General features: G+C 38.5%; 1 protein-coding gene across 1 annotated transcript in view; it reads right to left on the reverse strand.

Annotated features, from left to right (window-relative positions):
• Positions 1-704: 704 nt before the first annotated feature.
• LOC113405053 (ubiquitin carboxyl-terminal hydrolase 12-like) overlaps positions 705-13,118 on the reverse strand; it is a 74,948-nt gene continuing 62,534 nt past the window's right edge. Inside the window, exons 5-7 of the mRNA XM_026653482.1 lie at positions 8,422-8,619; positions 6,729-6,807; positions 705-2,391 (exon numbers count right to left, since the gene is read on the reverse strand). Of these exons, the coding sequence (XP_026509267.1) occupies positions 2,290-2,391; positions 6,729-6,807; positions 8,422-8,619 (379 nt within the window). The 3' untranslated portion in view covers positions 705-2,289. The remainder of the gene's footprint in view (positions 2,392-6,728; positions 6,808-8,421; positions 8,620-13,118) is intronic.

Below are 13,118 nucleotides of genomic sequence, written 5' to 3' on the forward strand. Positions count from 1 at the left end.
GTAAAACAAAAATGCTTTAAATTTTGTTACCGTATTACAATGTGTTTAGCAACTAAGCTTGGCTTTTAACTACATACATTTTTTAAAACTGTAAAATGACTGAGCAAACTTTTATCAGTTAACAAAAACTAATGTGACAATGGTTTTACAAAGCTGTACATTTAATGCAAGGAACTTCATCTTTCTGACATGTACTATGGTCCAACTGATTCACCCCTCACTCTTTTCCCACTGAAACCTAGAAAAACAGATTTAGGTTCTAAAATAATTTGGTATAAGCCCTTAAAAATATCCAATCCATTATTTTTATGCCTCTCCCAAAATATTTGTTATGCTTTTCTTTGCATGCTGGTAGTTTAGCCAAGCTACATAATTTATAGAAAAGAATTCCAGCCAAGCCAAGGCTTCAGAAACTTTGCATTTATAAAAGCAATCTGTTATAATATGACAAGAATTTTCTTTCATATTTGTTAAATAGCCCAATTTACTTAGTGACCCTGTTCAAAATTTGTTCAACTGAATGAATAGGTGAAGTCTTTTCCTGAGTTAAAAATACAGGTAAGTAAATATATTAGTTATAGCAGCAGACATTCTTTTTAAAGGTTTCAACAATATCAATAAAATAACCTTAGAAAATTACAATAAAGTAAAAATCACCATCTGAAATGGGATGACAAGGACATCCAAGACCTGATCGCCATAATCTGAAATATGTATTCCATCATTTTCCAGAAATTACATTCAGCCACTGTCAGACAACAAACTGATGCATGGAAAAATATCAAATCACAACATTTCACATATTTCTTATTACATCTATTACTTGGTGGTGCTATTATTTAAATCTTAATGCTGTTTCATAAACCCAAAGCAAGGTAAAACTTTAATTTCAGAAAATTTCACCTCAAAGGACTTGAAAAAAATCTCAAAACACTGATTTCCCTTTACATTCCTAGATTATTTCATTTATCATCAACTTCATTTCATATTTGGAGAGCTTTTTGAAAGTCACCCAGGCTGTTGGGAGTCTGAATGGATCAATTTTCTGAGGAGGAAATGATATTTTGAAAACTGTTTATTTTGATCCGGGTTTTTCTAACAAATTATTTAGAGTATGGACCCTTAATGAATAAAGAACAGTAAGAATTGGGGTACACCACCACCATTTCATTACGATAAGCATTCTTACAATCATCATTCAGACAGCTACAGGAAACATTTTACAGTTTGGCTTTTTCATCAGAGTAAAAACAGATTCAAATTTTAATTTAATAATTAAACAATGTAAAACATTAACCCAGATACCAGTTCCTCCTGAATGAGAAAATACCCCTTCTGTATTACCAATTTTTTAAAAGATATTTTATGCATTTTATTTAGAATTTGTCTTTCCTAAAAAAACCCACTTAAATGGAATAAGTAAATCTAATTCAAATTAATATATAAAATTATGTTCAAGATTGGTTATACTCAAAGACAATACATAGGACCCTAGTAGTTATAGTAATTCATAAATAAAAATAAACTATTATTAATAACCCCATCTTTCTCCATAGGGAGATTAAAAGCCATAATTTTTACTGATTGTTCCCGACAGTATAGGTATATATTACTATAATGTAAGCTTCTTCAGAGAAGCAAAACATACTTGGCCTCCCTGACACTAGTTTATCTTTTCAGTTAATCTGTTACCGTCAAGAAGGCAACTGTGTTGTCCCAAGTATATTTCTTGTTTATATATGAAAGAACCCAGGAAAACAAACAAACAAACAAAAAAAAAACCCTGCCCACCATATTCTTTCAGAATTGAATACAGACAAATTACTGCACAAAGAATTCTCTGTCTTTTCAAATAAGAAATCAGTATAAAACACCAGATTTATATTGCTTCTATTGCACTGCCAGATTGTTGCAATTAGCCCTGAACCAAACCCCAATGAAATCAATGGGAGTCTCTCCATTGATTTTAAGGGGCTCTGACTCAGGACTTTAAAAAGAGAAAATGTGTCAACTGTTGGAAGGTTGCTCCTGCAAGAGTGGCTGGTATCTCTCTTTTCTCCTAGCAGTTGTAGTAGAATTGTGTAGTCAGCATGATACCTGAGCAAATAAAATGAACTTGATATGAAGGGTTTAAAAAAAAAAAAAATCAAAACTTTGCTTTGTTGTGTGCAAACTGCGCTACTGTCCCTGGAGCTCCCTGCATTCCTTTTTTTAAATCAGTGCTTGCTCCATTCCAACATAGCCAGAGAAGAAACGAGGCATAAAATCTCTCTTCACCACAGTTCCCATTCAATCCCGAGACTGATAGAAGAGAATGTAACCAGACTCAGAGTTCTTTGAAATGTCTGATGTCAACCCATAGAATTCTTCAATAGCTTGTGCATCTATTTTCTACAGAAAACAAAATACAAACACTAATTTTTAAAGGAAAAAAATATACTATGATAAATGTATATTCTATTAAATTACACTTTGTGAAACAGTGACAAAATATTTTGGTCTCATCTGTTAATTACCTTTCTCCAGATAACCTAGCTTATAGAAGAGTTAAGGCTTTTAAGGTTTTGTTTTGTTTTTAAATTCCAAATCTTCTTTCCTCCATAGCAGCCCATCTTGTGTCTAATTTAAGTAACTTGAACATCTAATACTAATAAATGGACTAACCATGAATACAAACATCTGATAGGTTCCCCACATAGAAAGGTGATTTATAATGATAATACCAAGATTTTTTTTTTTGATGAGGGGCCAAAACTCAGCATGGGCTATGCACATATAAGAACTTAGAATCAGCACTGAACTTATAAGTAGGACTAATCAGAATGTAATAAAGTAGACCAACTTAGACAGTGATGGGGGATGAGAATTAAGAGGAGAAAAGGTCAACTGGCTCTTTAAAAAATTATGAGCTACCAGGACCATGGACACTTAAATTGGATGAAGAGCCTCTAGTCTGTGATACAGAGCAGGATGCAAAGAGCTGCCAGATACTATCACCATCATGATGATTTTTGGGAAAACAGAAACTGAAGCCAAATTAAAGGCAATATGGCAAAAAGAACTGATTCAGAAAAAGCCACAGATATATTTCATACATCAGGAATGTGGAAATAAGCACTCTTTTCCTCAGATCAATTAGATATAATCTAATCTTTTGCCTCCACTGCTGTGATGACTAATTGGATCATTTCCATCTTGAAGCACCAAATAGAGCTACTTAAGATCAAGTACCAGCCAGACTTCTTTGGGAATGCAAGCTCCAGTAAATTCCTGAAAAACATTCTCGCTCAGGTTCTAGTGAGATAGATACCTTGATGTTTGAGCGGTTGCAAGGCTTGTCCTAGCACCATCCATTTTACTAGTGGGCGAGTGAATCTTTAACTCTGTGGCGGTATCTTAAAATCCACTGAGTATCCTGTCAGGACAACTGAGACCACCCATCAATCATCTTTCAAACCCCCCCCCTCCTCCCAAGGAAGACGTCTTCAGTAGCCTGACTGGTTCCAGCAACTGAAAGGGAAGACTGACCTCTTGGTATCTCAAGCAAAGTGTTCTTTTTCATTAAGCAGTTCTTGCATATTGTAGAGAAAAATATGTACTACTAATACACCTTATAGGTTCTAAATGAACTCTATGAACTCAAGGAAGAGACTTGGGCATCACTGTGGGCAGTTCAATTAAGACCTCTATTGAGTTTAGCTATGGTTAAAGAAAAAACAATCAAGATGATAGGGTGCATAAGGAGAAAAATGAAGTCATAAATCAACACAATGGCCTCATCTGAAATACTATATGCAATACTAGTTATACCATCTCAAAAAAAGGATATTGCAAAATTAGAGGAAGTTCAGAAGGCTGACAAGAATTATTTAGGTGCACAAGAAAACTCCTATAAGAGAGAAAAGACTGGGACAGTTTAACTTAGAAAAGACAGGAGACAAAATAAGAGGAGACATGATAGAAGCATAAACAACATAAGAATGGCCATATTGGGTCAGACCAATGGTCCATCTAGCACAATATCCTGTCTTCCGACAGTGGCCAATACCAGGTGCTCTGGGGGGAATGAACAGAATAGGCAATCATGAAGTGATTCATATCCTGTCATCCACTACCAGCTTCTGGCAATCAGAGGCTAGGGACACCATCCCTGCCCATCTTGGCTAATAGCCATTGATGGCCCTATCTCCATGAACAGATCTAATTCTTTTTTGAACCCCATTATAGTTTTGGCCTTCACAACATCCCCTGGGAACAAGTTCCACAGGTTGTGTGAAAAAGTACTTCCTTTTGTCTATTTAAACCTGCTGTCTAATAATTTCACTGGATGACTCCTGGTTCTTGTGTTATGTGAAGGAGTAAACACTTCCTTATTCACTTTTCTCCACACCATTCACAATTTTATAGACCTTTATCACATTCCCCTTTTAGTAGTCTCTTTTCCAAGCTGAAATGTCCCAGTCTTTTTAATCGCTTCTCCACAGAAGCTGATTTCTATCCTTAATTTTTGTTGTGTGAATAGAATAGAGAACGGACATTAGGAGCTTCTGTTGTCTCTGCCTCACAACGCAAGAATAAGGGACTATCCAATGAAACTAAAAGGTGGCAAAGTCAAAACTGATGAAAGAAAATACTTTTTCCACCCATTTAATTAGAGTATGGAACTCATTTACACAGGATGTTGTTGAGGCCAAGGATTTAGCAGGATTTAAAGAGTTTATATGGATAACAAGAATATCCAAAATTACTACAGTTAAAACTAATAAAAATTATTGGAAAGAACATAAAACCTCATACTTCAACAGTTAAACCAATCTCCAACTATTAGGAATTAGAATTAAACCTTCCTGAGGGACAAGTGACTCTATATCTGCTTACTATGGGATTTCTTGCATCTTTCTCTGAAGCATCTGGTGATGGCCACAGTCAAGGACAGGGTACTGGACTAGTTGGACCATGGCTCTGATCCAGTATGTCAATTCCTGTATCCCTAAAGGGCTTGGAGTAATGCTTGTCCAAAAAGTCTCTTGCCCTTAAAGAGAGTAGTAGTAAGCATCCATTTTATCTACCGCTCTACCTGCCATGTCTTTTGCTACAGGATTATCCAGTGACATTAATGACCAGAAGAGAGGAGCAGGATGACCTTATCCAAAAAGGAATTGTAAAAGAAGTAGGAAAACAAGCAAAGATTCATGCAGGCCTTTATCATCTTCCTGGAACACACTGATATTTCAGCAGCTGAGGATTTGAAAACAAATGCCCAGGAACTTATAGTACAATGCTATGGCAGAGTCAGCTGATGACATGCACATGGTTTTCAAGTCGGACTCCAGTTTCCTGTCACACTACTATTTCTGGGACATTATGCTAGCCATTGGAAGGGCTTACTTCTTCACTGACAAGAAGAATGCTGTCAATATGCTTCCTAGCAGAATCAGTGCATTGCACTGGAAATTGTATTTCTTTTGAGAGTGCAGTGTCAGAATCTGACTTCTTCCATGATTCAATTTCCTTTGCTTTCCTTATGGAAAAGGCAACAGAAGGATTCACTTACGACTTAACATCTCTTCCTATGAGCCTTTTGATTCTAAGAATCACTCCACAGTAAATCCAAGACTGAAGACTCCACTTACACCAGTGTATTAAATTCTTGTGGCAAAAAAATTATGCTCTGGTACAGGGTTAGGGTTAGGAGTGTCTCTTTCTTTATATGAACTAGAGAGAGCCCTTTGGTGACATAACAGTAGAGAGAGAAATGGTCCCAAAAGCTTCACAAGTTGTTTTCACACAGGGCTTGGGAAAGGGGAGAGCAGCATCCTTCAAAGAACCCTCTTCCAAAAGCCTCCAATGAAGAAAGCTGTATGATCTCTATCATAAGTCAAGGTAGGGATTAGAGAAGACAGTGGGGAATCTTAGTCTCCTTAAAGAAAACTTGGACAAGCAGGCCCTACTACTACCAGGCACTAACAACCAGAGTAATGGAGTTTAGATCAAGGGGTATTGGGAGAGAAGAAAAACAAATAATGGAAGGATTGGCTGTCCCACCTGGCCTCGTCAAAGGTTTAGTTCAGCAGACTCACTACAGAGGGATATATGACCATACTTTCCAATGTTATGTGACCTCCACTTTGGCCCTGGCATCTCTCATATGGGAAGAGTGGTTTTGTTTGAGAGAGTTTTCCCTCCCTGCCAGGAAAAGGTGAAGGTCATAGGTGGCAAAAGCAGAAAAAGAGATCTGCCATTAATCATCATGCTTGATTCAGAGTTGCAGAGTCTCAGGTACTTCTCTGAAAGACTCTAATCTACCCGTGAGGTTGAGAGATATTACAGAGAAGACTGTAATGGAGGATAGGCACGAAAACTTAGCAAATTTTTCGGGCAGAGTTACCTCTATCTAAGCTATGACTATTAGCTCTCTCCCTAGCACAGATTTTTCTTCTTTTGGTAAAAAGCAATTCCTCTGGAAATTGATCCAAAAATATATACATTTTGAACAAACAGCTCTACTTTCTCCTCCTCCAATAAATAAACATGACTGTACTCAAAGAACAAGGACTGAATCTCTCTAGTTTAGGAGAGAAAGGAAATGTAGCTGAAGATATTTCTTATCTTCAAAGTATCAGCGCACCATTCCTTTTAATCTTTAAGTGATCATAAATGGGGTGTTGGGATGGGGAGAGACTTTTGTTTAGAAGAAGTAAAAACACCAGAGTTACAGCAACACTTACCTCTACAATATCATCATCAAAGAGCAACCAAAAATCATGACTCTTCACTATTGCAATATAATGTCCTCGATTAGGGCCACTGTATTAAAAAAAAATTTACATTATGCATGTCTATTTTATTAGAGCTGCTTTTCCCCCCCCCCCCCAAAAAAAAACATTTAGTAAAAATTAAGCTGATTATTTGTATTTCTATTTGTATATTCATTCCCCTTTATGTTACCAAGGACATTTACATGAAAACAAGGCATTAGTCATCATGATGCCAAATATTATACTAAACAGAGGATTAAATGAGGAAGAAGTAGGACAAGCAGTGACAACATAAATGAGAGGCTGTTTCATGTGAAGGCTTTATTGACGGAACTAGGGACAAAAAAAATAGAACATTTTTTATTAAAAAAGGGGGGGGGGCTTGAATAGGAAAAAAAGAAAAATCAAACTTTCCACACCAAATTGGATTCTGGGTGAGACCAATACCAAGAAATGTAACTTTGAAGAATATTCTAAACCCATGAAAATAGGGGGACTTGGAGGAGTTGTTCCATCAGTATTATTGATCTGTCTCTTATGTATAATGCTGTCCCAAATTTTATGTGAGGCAACAGGAGGTCATGGACTTGACCAGCCAGGATGGACAGAGGTTCAACTCAATATTTGTAACCTGAAGCACCCCAGCACAGCCAGGACTCAATGAGGCACATCGAAACTCAAGCAGAGATGATTGTGTGTGCCTGTTCTCATAAGAAATTGCTTTGAAAGCAGATAGAGTTGGTTAAGAGGAGTAATTTTATTCACAAAGCAATATGAAAACTCCTCATAGCAACAACTTGACTACACAATAAAATGAAGGCCACCTACAACAGTTCCACTGTGCAATACTTTGTAGATTAAGGCAGAGACAAAATAATTCTTTACCTCCTGAACAGACACAGCAGAAGACGTTAAAAAATGTCTTGCATCTCAATCGGTTAGGCTTGGAACTGAATTTTAACTATGAATACTCTAACAGTTTCCTTTCTCATTTGTCTATTGCAAATCATCTGTAAATCACACTGACTCATGAGATGAAAGCTCTGGGGAAGGGGACATCTAGAGGTCACTGAGTTGATGTTTGTAGACAAAAAGGTCCACCCAGGATTTTGTTACATTATTCTATCAGCAAAACAGCACACTCCCTCAGAGCCAGCTGGAAACTGGCAGGTCCCATTAACCACTTAAGCAGATTAATAAAGCAGATGCAGCACTGCCTTGACTGAATAATGGCACCCCAACCTCCAACCACAGGAGGCAATCTTATGGTAGATGTGTGATCAGTGTTCCATTTGTGGCTCCTATGCTGGAAAAGTAAAATTAGAACACAAGTGCACAAACTTTAAGAATAGAATATACTTCTTAAACGTCCATCAACTCGCATAATACTATGATCTTGAAAGCTTTAGAAGCAGGGAGAAGAGACAAAATCAGCCTATTTAAAAAAACATACAAAACTGTTCCAGGAAAAATTCTGTTAAAATCTGAACGTATCTTTTGTTGAAGAACTTATTTAAAGGCAAATACATTCTGCAATGTTTCCTTCTGTGCTACATAATTTCTTAAAACATTTTAGAGATTACTTAAATTAAGTGATATTGGATTTCTTTCACAATGTTAATAATTTCATACAAGAACCCCAATGTGACAAACTTTTTATTACCTCCCACAATGAACTACTACAGCAACAAGGTCGTACATTCGGTCAGGATTGGTGGCATCTCCCGAAGTGTTAAAAAGTCTAAGCTCTAAAGGAAACACTACTCTATAAGAGAGTTTTGTATATCGATGTAGCTGATCCATGTATTTAAATCTCTTCAGATGGAGAGCCAGAATCATAGGCAGTTTTTTTACTTTCATCCTGAAACAACAAAATGAAATATATCATATCTCGGATTCCAAGATTTCAAAATTGTCAGAAATGAAAAAAAAACAAAAAAAAAAACAAAAAAAACAACAGTCTTTTGAATACTATTAAAATACACTCAAGTATTAAAGATGCTCAGCTTGTCAGTTTCCTGAATTTTCTCTATTAAAACCACATGATCAGTGGTCTTTTCTTCAGCATGTCTTAATGCTGCAATACGTAAACCATAAAACAAGTTATGGACAACTGCAATAAGTTAAACATGGATATTAACCCTAAAAGAGAACTGCAAATGTGTGTGAAAAACAAGTTAAATAAAAGGTTGTGCGCCCTATGCCCCAAATAACGTAAGTAAAGGGGACATGCAGCACAGAAGTGAATCTAAATACACTTCCCCATATCCTTCCTGTTTAGGTCCCTAACAGCAAAACTCAACTCTCACTTTTTTGTGATACTTCTACACACAGACCAATTTGTTTTAGAACTACTGTGGAATCCAACTGGAACACATAGTTATCCTTAAGGTAGAAGGAGTCAAGTCAAATGTTTTCATTTTAAAATGTGGCTTATTTAAAATATATTATGTAAAACTTAGTTTTATATCTTTATATCTGCAAGGGACACAAATGTCAATATACCACTATTTAACTGATGTAACCCCACCCAAATAAGCCAACACTGTACTCCAGAGAGTGCCATGATAGCATGATCTGGCCGTTACTTTGGAGGACAAAAAACAAGGAAGCAGTAGATGAAAAATACAATCCTAGATTCACCAACGTGTTTAATACCCCATTACCCTGTTTGAGCCATTCAGGCCAGAATCTCACAAATAATCTGCAGTGACTACAAATCTTTATCAGCTGACCACAGAAAGCCTGGTAGTGAGCTAATACTTCTGCTTAATGTACAGTAAATGTACTCACTTAACTTGCCTCGCCTCATCCTCTCCCTCCCCACAAACATCCACTTGTCTATCTCATCCATCAACTGCATCTTGTCATAACCTATGCTATAAGCTCGTTAAGGTAGGAATTGTCTTTTTATTGCTTATTAGTAGGGCTCCGTGTCTGTCATGGAGGTCGCAGAAGTCACGGATTCCGTAACTTTCCACGACCTCCGTGACTTCTGCAGCGGTCAGTGTGGCTGACCCCAGGGGCCCCCCAAGCAGCTTGCCCCAGGGCCAGCTGCTCAGGAGACCCCAGGGACAGCCAGACCAGCCACTGTTGGAGCAGCTCCGCAGCCAGCCGCACCGGCTGCTACTGGAGTGGCCCCAGGGCCAGCCGCATTGGCCGCTGCTCAGGCAGTTCCAGGCTGCCAGCCCCAGGGACCGTCTGAACAGCGGCGGGTGCAGCCGGCCCCGGGGACCGCCTGAACAGCGGCGGGTGGGCAGCCCTGGGGGTGGCCGGAGCAGCCACTGATCGGCGGCCCCCGAGCAGTGGCTCCCTGCCCTGCAGCACCCCACCCCACCCCCGAGCAGTGGCTCCCTGCCCCATGGCCCCCCAGCTAAGATTTAGTCTGGAGTATTTACAGTACAAGTCATGGACAGGTCACGGGCCATTCATTTTTGTTTATTGCCAGTGACCTGTCCACGACTTTTACTAAAAATACCTATGACTAAATCATAGCCTTACTTATTAGTACAGCACCAGCACAATGAGTTGCGACCCTCAATTGGTGCCTCTTGACATTACTGCAATACAGATAAATCAATGCTGTGAATAGAAATAAAAAACAAAAGCTACCCAGGACTACAAAAAAAGTCATTCATTGCCTGTATGAACTTTTAGTTTGTACTGACTTTGCTAGTGCTTTTTATGTAGCCTGTTGTAAAACTAGGCATATATGTCCCCGTAGTTGAGAACCACTGCACCACAATACTAAATTCCTGTTGTGCTAGCACTTAAATTTTTTTTTAAAGTACTGGAGAAACACGTAATGCTTTCTGCAACCCTACTCAGTGAACATTTTGAATTTGGCAAAAAAATAAAAGGAAAAAGGTCTGAATCACCTCTAAGTCTCTGATGGTAAATCAGAACATTAACAGAACAAAGCTAAATTAAAAAAAAAAATGCATGAATAGTTTAGGAAAACACTCCAAAAGATGTAAATCAGAGTAAGTAGTGTCTCCAAACTTCCATCATCAATGGTATCCTCCGCCAAGTGGAACATTCTACAGCAGCACCACAGCAACTAACATACCACTATGTAAAAGTTCAATTAATACAACACTACATAAAAGTACAACACAAGCTCAGTACAACAAAAAATATCCTGCCTCCTCCTCTTGTGAAAAGACATGAAGGGTCTCAGCTTTCCCTAAAATTCAGCCGATCATAAAATTCAAAAGCAGCACATGGATCAAAAATGAATTGTGTAATTTCAAACAACCTCAAAAGTTAATCTAGGGCAAAGATATGGAGAGTGGCGACTGTTGACGCTGACTTGATCTTGGAGGGTTCATAGTCTTTGGGCTTTGATTCCTTTGGTAAGCATGTTTAATGGAAATTATGAAAGCTGTAACAGCAAATAGGAGAACACACATAATTGGGTTATTAAGCTGAAATCTAGTAGGCCCAAGAAATAATCCCAGGTATTAAATTCTGCACACTCATTCTGAAAAAAGAGACACAAATATCCACAAGTGGACAGCACACAGCAGTTGTGTAAGAATGGAGTTTGTGGGGAGGCTTTAGTGATCTAGCTGCTATGCAATAACTAGGTGGTTAAAATGTGTTTATGTATAGGAATGATTAAGAACTGTGTGATGCAGTTTAGTAATAGTAATAATTAGGGGCTTGGCTAGGGACACCCAAAAGGCCACATATGGATAATAGACTGGTATCAATCTTGTTATGGTCACAGAAGGTGGCCAATGTGGTTAGATATCCAACAGGTTACAAGAAGTGGGGTATAAAAGGCTCTGGTTCTGTGTTCCCCCTAAGCTGCGCGCTTGCATGGCCGCCCAGGAGCTGTTATGCTTAAACAAAGCACATGAGATTTTTTTTATAGGGGAGAAGGCAACATGCCGCATTTATTGAGAATACAGCAGTTAGCATATGCTTTTTAGTTACACACACACCATGCACAGTTTTGCCAGTTGATGTTTATACACCTCTACCCCGATATAACGCGGCCTGATATAACATGAATTCGGATATAACGCAGTAAAGCAGCACTCCGGGGGGGCAGGACTGCGCACTCCGGCGGATTAAAGCAAGTTCGATATAACGCGGTTTCACCTATAACGCGGTAAGATTTTTTTGGCTCCTGAGGACAGCGTTATATTGGGGTAGAGGTGTAGTTACCAATTTAGAGTTTGGATCAATCTAGTGGCCAGCCAGATTGGCGACAGAGGGAGCTGGGCTTTGTTGGTTGCGATTTGATGCTTTTGGAATAGTGGCAAGATGAACCCAAGGTTCCTTGACAAAGCACTTTGTTTTTATAGGGTTTTTTTGTTGTTGACATTTATGGATTTTGCTGTGTTAGTTTATGCCCAGTTACTTTTTAATTGGTGTCATTTTTTGATGTAAACATTTTAAAACATCTTTGAGAGGGTTATTTTGTTTTAGATTTGATTTAATTAATTCTTTTTAGGGGTGCTAGCCTTTGCCTTAAGGTTGTTAATTTGCCCTTTTTGAATTATGGATGCGTGTTAATGGTTTTTTGGCATTAATAAGTTTTGATAAGTGTTTTATTTTATCTTATTTTATTGACCATTTGGTTACTAACGGCCTCTACATTTTATTTTTTTGATGCATGCATTTTTTATTTATACAAACAGTTTTTTATAGAGACCTTTGAGAATACAAACAGCAGTATTTTATATTGAGCAAAAAGACATCGTAAATTAAACCTTGCAAAGTTTTATAACCAAAACAATTTACTTTGAGGCCCAGGCCTTTAACATTTTTTTAATTTACTTAACATAGACACAATACAGGATTCTGTCTTTTACTAACTAAACCTCAAAACAAAGAACTAAAAGGGCCCAATTTGTAATGCATATGGGAAACAGAATCCCATAGTCCCAGAGGGTTATTTCTTTTTGCTATTTAAAAAGGGTGGCTGGCAGGATGAAATCAAATTATACATTAATTTTTATAGTACAATTATAAAATTCTGCTCCTACAGAGCGACTCAAGTGCCGTGCACGTGATTAGCAGAGCTGCACACGGCGGCATGTGTTCAGGTGCCCCTCCCTCTGCTGCTCTGCAGCCATGTTGCACCTGCCCTCTGCCTTGGAGCCTCTGGCCAGCTGCTCCAGGGATCTTCCTGCTCCTGGGATCTTCCTGTGCAGAGTGGCGGGGGAGGGGAGCGCTGATGTCAGGGTGTCCCCCTATCCCCGCTTCCCCTCTGCCATGTACCCCATCTCTGCAGAGCGGGGGAGAGGGGACAGGGCTCAGGAGCAGGAGAGCTCAGCTGCTGCAGTCTGAGCCTTCTGGTGTGAATGCCTTAAAGAGACAGCACATGGTCTCTCAGACTGCCCCAGC

Source organism: Terrapene carolina, unplaced genomic scaffold, assembly GCF_002925995.2.
Source record: "Terrapene carolina triunguis isolate 2854851 unplaced genomic scaffold, T_m_triunguis-2.0 Scaffold139, whole genome shotgun sequence".
Classification (NCBI taxonomy): Eukaryota; Metazoa; Chordata; order Testudines; family Emydidae; genus Terrapene; species Terrapene triunguis.